The sequence below is a fragment of the Dufourea novaeangliae genome, unplaced genomic scaffold (genome assembly GCF_001272555.1).
Source record: "Dufourea novaeangliae isolate 0120121106 unplaced genomic scaffold, ASM127255v1 scaffold96, whole genome shotgun sequence".
Lineage (NCBI taxonomy): Eukaryota > Metazoa > Arthropoda > Insecta > Hymenoptera > Halictidae > Dufourea > Dufourea novaeangliae.
Window position 1 is genome coordinate 490,311 of NW_015373974.1, and position 7,536 is coordinate 497,846.

The 7,536-nt window shown below is 39.3% G+C and overlaps 1 protein-coding gene across 1 annotated transcript; it reads right to left on the minus strand.

Moving 5' to 3' along the window:
• Positions 1–362: 362 nt before the first annotated feature.
• On the minus strand, positions 363–7,106 carry LOC107187052 (pro-resilin-like). Its single transcript, XM_015575048.1, is given in 4 exon segments — positions 363–606; positions 608–618; positions 1,384–1,710; positions 7,092–7,106. Coding segments are annotated over 4 exon segments (597 nt in total).
• Positions 7,107–7,536: the final 430 nt, after the last annotated feature.

Below are 7,536 nucleotides of genomic sequence, written 5' to 3' on the forward strand. Positions count from 1 at the left end.
TAATAATTAATTTGAATTCCTCAGTACTTTTGAAGGGACAAGAGGCTTCTACAAAAACAAACCCTTTCCAACAACCTTTATGCTACTGGCCTGTCAAAATCAACTCAGAAAGTTTAGACTTATACAACACAATCATTCAGTCGAACTCATTGTCCCCTTCGAGTCTCAAGAAAATTAGCAGATTGGAGTAACATCAGCTCCTGGATTCGCATGAGTCAGGAGGAAAATATACAAAAAAAAAAAAAAAAGAAATCTCATTGATCCCAGACAATTCAGCTAATTAGTAGGGACGACAATAATCGCGAGACAAACGTGTACGTTTAACGTGGTACGAGTTGGCAACCCTAGGCTCGACGATACGCTTAATAGCCCTGGAAGGTGCCGGTCGGCCGAGGAACGTCGAAACGGGGATTCCCGTCGTAGGAGACCTGCGCGCTGAAACCGTGCTTCCAGTCGGCCGTGTAACGGACGATCTGCAGTCTACCGTCCGGAAGCTGTACTCTGTACTCTCCACGCACAATATCGCCATCGCTGATGGCGTTGTGGGAGTAATCGTTGCCGAACGCGTCCTCCTTCACCGCGTAGTTGAAGTCGAACGGCATTCCAATGATGGTCATGCTGAAATGAATTTTTTACATCAATGAAACGAATCCATTCTGTTAACAGTCCAGGTTTCTAAGGAGATCAGCTCGGTAATTGGAACTGCATAGTTGGGATCCAGTTAATATTGTAACCTAGGTTGCATTGTACCTAGTTTAGTTAGTTTAGGTTAGAACGTGATCTCCTGGGAGAGGGGAATTTCGGTACTCCCCTCCAAGGCACAGCTTTGACTTTGGCGTCGTTACCTATCACATAGTCCCGCAATTAGGACTACCGTGGGCGTAACCCGGGGAGGATATTTCCCCCAACTTTCCAACCGTCCCAATTTTTCAAGGCCCGGGCCACATGGAGGTGGAGAAGTACTGCACTGTACCTGACCTATATTTAGTATCAATGTATATAACTGAACTCTGGTTTTGTGAATATAATTAGTAGTAAAGGAATAATCTTAAAAAGTCTCGACATGGAAATATTTATGTTTGTAATCCTTATGTACTATGCGCCACTATAGTGACTTCCATTTAGGGGATGCTTTAGGATGAAACACCACTATGGCTCTTTTCTCTTTCCTATTTGTCTACTATGTGGAAACAAACAAATATCCTCCTGTTATAATAACGACCAATAATAATTACAATAGGGTTGCCATACAACAGTAGCAGTTTTTGGTAAACTCCACAATAGCTAAAAAGTCGATAAGAAAATAAAATAAATAGTATTTTAACAGTATCTTAATTGAAAATGTGGAAGTGTTAATCTGTTTGTAGTAGAATTCACACTTACTCCACCAGGAGTGGGTCCAGTTGGTGTCCCATAGTCTGGGAACTCAGGGGTGGGCCTGGGACCTGGTGGCGGGTATCCTGTACCAGGGGTTGGTCTCGGTGATGGGAATTTCGTGGTGGGCTTGGGATTATAAGGACGCGTTGTTCTGGATGGGTAAGGCGTCGTCGACGAGAACGGTGGCCGTGTGGTCGTCGGTTTTGGGAATGGTATCCCAGGCGTGTCGTAGTTGTAACCCTTTGTCGGTTCAGGTGGCAGGTACGTGTTGCGTCTGGTCCCTGGTGGCAGGTCGGAAATCACGTGAACCACTGCCATGCAGAGTATTGTGATCTGTAATTGAATATTTAATTAGAATTAAGCCTTATTTCAGTGATTTATTTCACAGCATATCATTTTGATGACAGTCATGTACAGTGTGGTCCGTTTATCTCTGACATCTAAAATACTATGCTCTCTAATATTGTGTACAAAACTTAGGTGTTATGTTACAAAGAAATGTAGATGACCTTGAAAGAAATAACCTTGTGAAAGGTGTTCTATCAATCATAGTATACACCCTTCTGGATCAAATAATTTCATCAAAGACAATTTACCCTACTCCTAAAAGCACCAGAAATATTTTGAGTGCAAGAGATAGGTGGACCATTCTGCATAAGTGTCTTTATACATAAAATATTAATTAATGACTTTTTTCTGGTTAAAGTACAAAATGTAGAAAGTGAACAAAGTTTACTCTTTTTACTGAATTACTGCATAATGGATATACATATTATTCTTTATGTTGGCACTGTTATACATAAAACCTATAATAAAACCACCCCAAAATTTTCAATCCTTTGAACCACTTTCTGTCTAGGTACTATAATCTATCCTTTTCGGAAAAAACATTATTTCTCAACCTGATTTCAGACATGGCATACTGTGTTCATTTTAACTTCAATCACAATACATAAGAATTGAAAATTTCAGTGTGGTTTTATAGTTATCCCACGCAATGTATACATGATATATCTATACCCCCTTAGTTTTATCAATCTCTACATGAGCCACTAATTTTCCAAAGTGATTAACTCCACAAAATGTACATTTAAAATATATTTTAAATATCAAAAGTTAAGCACCAATCAAATGCTTTGGCGGTATAATTAGAAAAAATTTTACTCAATTTTAACTATATCTATATAACAAAAATAGAAAAAAAAAAAGGGTCGACTAAACGGTTCAACAATTCTGGCAATCGAGAAAGTGAAACAGTGAAACAGTCTCTTTGAGATGACCGGTCAGAGACAGGATCCTGTTTCCTCAGAGATACGTCCTCCCACTCGTTGCCCTCCTACTCCCGTTTACACAACCGCCATTGAGTTATACCACCGCGGGTACATAATCGGTTAACGCGCAACTTTTAATGACAGCCGCGTTTCCTCCCGCGCTAAACAAAACGCGTGTCAGCTGCGTGTAATCGCGATGAGAATGTAATGAACTGTTGGCACGTTGCAATTAGTACCGGATTCAGTGACGTGTCCACCATGGACAGATGGATGATGGGATCTTTAGGGGTGGGGATTGGACTCGACGCGTTTTCTTCAATTAGTAAACCGAGAGGATCCGTTGCACAAGTTTCGTCCTATTAGAACGGCTGTCATAAACAGTAGTAACTATTCACTTATCAGGACTGGGATCACAAGCAATTCCAACATGACGGCTTGATTGCCGAGCGATGGAGTTATAATAGAAGGATTTTTAGGGTTATGGCGGTCATAACATCTGGAGTCTATTTACATATTTATTATTGGATTGATAAATGACGGGGGAATTTCGACATCGAATATACACTTTTTACTCGAAGAGAATTTATTCAATTATCTGTGTGTACTTTCCATCATGCACTGTGCAATATATCACCTCTAACAATATGGGGTGACAGTAATAGAAAGATGCCACTTTGAGAATTCCTGTTACAGACTCCTCTTGATTATCGTCCGGACAATAATCGTATAGGGAGAAATGCTTCAGACCCTCGTAAATTCGTTTTTTGCCCGAGCCTCCGCAATGAAATCGGAAAGGCAACAAAATATGCGCGTGACAGGTTCCACGCCTCCCCCCCCCCTCCTCAGTGGTGGGGATAACGCCTGGACAATAATCGAGAGGAATCTGTACTTATGAATTAAGCAATGACATGAAACTATCTAAGTCACTTTTGAAGGGATTGGGGGCTAGCTTGCATTCAGACCAAACATGGCTGTAAAAAGTTCCACTCTTTATACATGATTATAATTTGCAAACAATGTCAAGTGCAGTGAACTCTTATAGACACTTTCTTTATTTTGTTTTGTCCTGCATCTAGCAACAGTGACCAAACTTTTTTTCAATACAAGGTGATCCAGAAGTCACGCAACTGATATAGTAAATTATTTAAAATAACTGCTTGTTGGGTTGACCTGTAGTATACACGACCCACATGGTGAGTCATCCGTCAAACCTGACACATTACACGACTCATACGCAGGGTCACCTGTCTTCATGGTGTTTTAGGGTCTACCTGAGGTGTGTAGAATTATATGTACTTTCTTTCTGAATCACACAGGAAATAATTAAAATGAATTCCTGGAGCTACACAGCGTGCCACATAATACAAATTATTCCAACAATCTTCGAGAAATGAATTATCTGCACTCGGAAAGTGCTGAAAGGAAACGAACGCCGCTCAGACAGGAGAGATAATTGCGTGGAGTTTTTCGCTCTGCGTACGTGTCGCCTATTTACTGTAGTTTCGCAACGTCTTAATTACCGGTCTTCCGCCTCATTTCTACCCCACACCGACACTGGGTGACTCTCAAACTCATGTGAAACTCAATTTTCACTTTCGTACCTCGCCCGAATAGGAAATGTATAACTATTGCAGAAATTGGAATCCAAGAAATTGCAATTGACTGCATACCTTCTGACGTCTATTTTCGTACATTCAGTTTATATACACTTGTTCTATTATCCAAACCCTCGCCTCTTAAATATTCTCTAGTAAATAGTGGGTGTACAGTTACGACCCGAATTTAGCAATAGGAAAGTTAATTATTTCAGGAAGGATACACTTCAGAGCTAATTGTATATTCTTGCGACGAAGTCCTAATGAGTATCTACCCAAGCTAATTAAAATGCAACTTGGTTTTCCTGGATTTCCCCATATATGTTGTTGCATTACAAATTAAAAAGAGGGCAGATTATTGGGGATAGAATTTAGGTATAGAAGTACGATGCGATTGACTGAATGTTCCCTTGGAAAGGCGCCAAAACGCCGCGGAACGGAAGAGGAAAAATGGGAATCTTGCGAAATAATTCACAATCGCGGAATGTTAAGCAGCCTCGTCGCTCATTTAAATTTTACTAACTGCAGAAAAATCCCCCATTGTCTGAGCATGGTGATTGTTTAACGTTCATTGCCACAGCCAAAGTGATGCAAGTCCTTTTTTACTTCTCGGACCAAGGACACTGCAGTTTCCATGTGAATTACATCACATTGGGAAGAAGTGCGATTGGAAGCAAAAAAAAAAAAAAAAAATTGACCAAAGATAACAAGAAATTTCGAATTCATTAACATTCATTATTCACTTCCCTTCCTTTATTGCAATCACTTCCTCTAATGTTCTTATTATTCTAGAGACTCCCTTGTCCGAACACCCATTAGCCGATTGCCTTAATATTCAAACGTTCTACTATCGAATATTCTACTATCCGAACCTTCTGTGATTCAAACCTTCCACTATCAGTACATTCTAATATCCAAACCCTCCGATACCCGAACCTTCCAATATCCGAACCTTCGAATATCCGAACCTTCGAATATCCGAACCTTCGAATATCCGAACCTTCCAATATCCGAACCTTCGAATATCCGAACCTTCCAATATCCGAACCTTCGAATATCTGAATCTTCCAATATCCGAACCTTCGAATATCTGATCGTTCCGTTATCCAAATCTTCTATTATCTGAACGTTCCATTATCCGAACAGAGTATTTCCAAGCAACAGGTGCCTTCTCCTGTTGCAAGTATGTAGTGTATACATTCTTCTATTCGATTGAGCTTCACGCAGTTACTTGTGTTGAAACATTTCTTCATAAATGTTTAAAAAAAATTGTATATAGAATAAATAAATGAAGTTCAATATCGGAAAATTGATCGTTTTATTATCCGAACACTTATGGCCTTCTGTTTGTTCGGATAAGGGAGGCTCTACTGTGTGCGGAGTAATATCCTGTCACGGTGATAATCAGCAGAATCGATAAAAGTATTCAGGTAGATATATTACACACCCCGGGCGTTCTTCAAGAGAGAACGGTTCACAAGAAATGTTCATCCTGCCGTTGACACAATTGCTAGCGATAAATCCGTCATGTTTTATTTCAAACGTTTATGATCCTGTTGCATGAAGTGATGATATAACATTTTCAGATGGATTGGACTTTCGGGAACATGCAACGGAGATCCTCACAGGAGCTTGAGTCAACGAAAATGATTGCGTAGAATCTCGAAATTTTAGAAAATCTTCCGAAGGAGTTTCGAGCACTCCCATTAGTTCGGATATGGGAGGTTCTATTGTACACATTTAACTGTACAGTACAATGTACTTAATCTTCATTCAAATAAATACAAATTTAGTGTCAGAAAAGTGATCGTTCTATTATCCGAACGCTTATATCCTCCGTATTAGTTCGGATACGGGAGGTTCTACTATAGAAATTTGTAAATGTAGTTAATACATTTTAACAATTTTTCTCTCGATAAATTCAGATCATTTATACCATTCGATTTATACGATTGAAACGGGTATCAAAAGTTCCAGCGAAGACATAATCACCCAAGGCGACTGGCAAACGCATGGATATCGATAAATCAATTACTAGCCGCGTGTGATTCATCTATTCGCCGATTAATCGTGGAATACGCGCGTTGCCTTGGTATACCCGCGATAATTTGTTGACACCTCTCCCCCCGTACGGACACGTGAATCGAGATTTATGCGTCACGAGGCACGCCGGTTGGGAGGCGGTAATTAATTATAATAATTAGACGGGCGGAGAGGGAACGTCGAATGACACGAGGAGTATCTTGGATGCAATTTCTCGTGGCAAAGTTCATGCTTTTTCCGGGAGCAAACTCGTTCCCTGATAGACTCTGTACTAGGACTGTCACAAATATTCGAATAATTCGAATAATACGAGTAATTGGAATACTCGAATATTCGAATACTCAAAATAAAAAATACTCGAATATTCGAATAGTCGAAATAAAAAATACTTGAATATACTCGAATATTTGAATAGTCGAAATAAAAAATACTTGAATATACTCGAATATTTGAATAGTCGAAATAAAAAATACTTGAATATACTCGAATATTCGAAATAAAAAATACTTGAATATACTCGAATATTCAAATAGCCGTAGAATTCGAATTTGATATTCGAAATATTCGGATTGTCCGAAGTATTTGAAATATTCGGATTGTGCGAAGTATTTGAAATATTCGGATTGTTCGAAATAAATCTAAATCTTTCCATGTCTTGGAAAACAAATTTTTTCTTTTCTTTTTTGAATTTTACCGAAAAATAGAATTATATGACTAGACTATTACTGCATCTACTAAAACACTTCTCTGACGGCATCCCATAAGATTGTACGAGATAATTAATCAACGATTTTCAATCACATACCTGAAGGTAAAACATATCGTTGATTACGACGACTTAGCACCCAGTCCTTACGGAAAATTAACTCGCGAACCGGTTTTTTTTTCCCGGAAAGTGCACTGTGGGAAACAGAAAATCAACCCTTTATAAGAGCTGAACAGTGTGAAACGTCGAAGAAATAAGAATTTCATGGTGGGAATCGATATTTTCCAGCTATTGTTTCTCGAGGCATGATTTACGAAAAGGTGGAGAAAAAGAGAGAAAGAGAAATAGATACAATTACGGTTCCCAAGAGAGCTCCGTAAATTATCGTAATTTGATTTAATGTGTGCTTTTACGACACACAAAGGGTTGAATAGACCTCGACGACATTTCACGGCTAACCACACCCTGGTTACGATTGTTTCGTAGCATTGCATGCATACACAACACCGCTCCCTTGTTCGAGGGAATCACGGAACTTCATCGT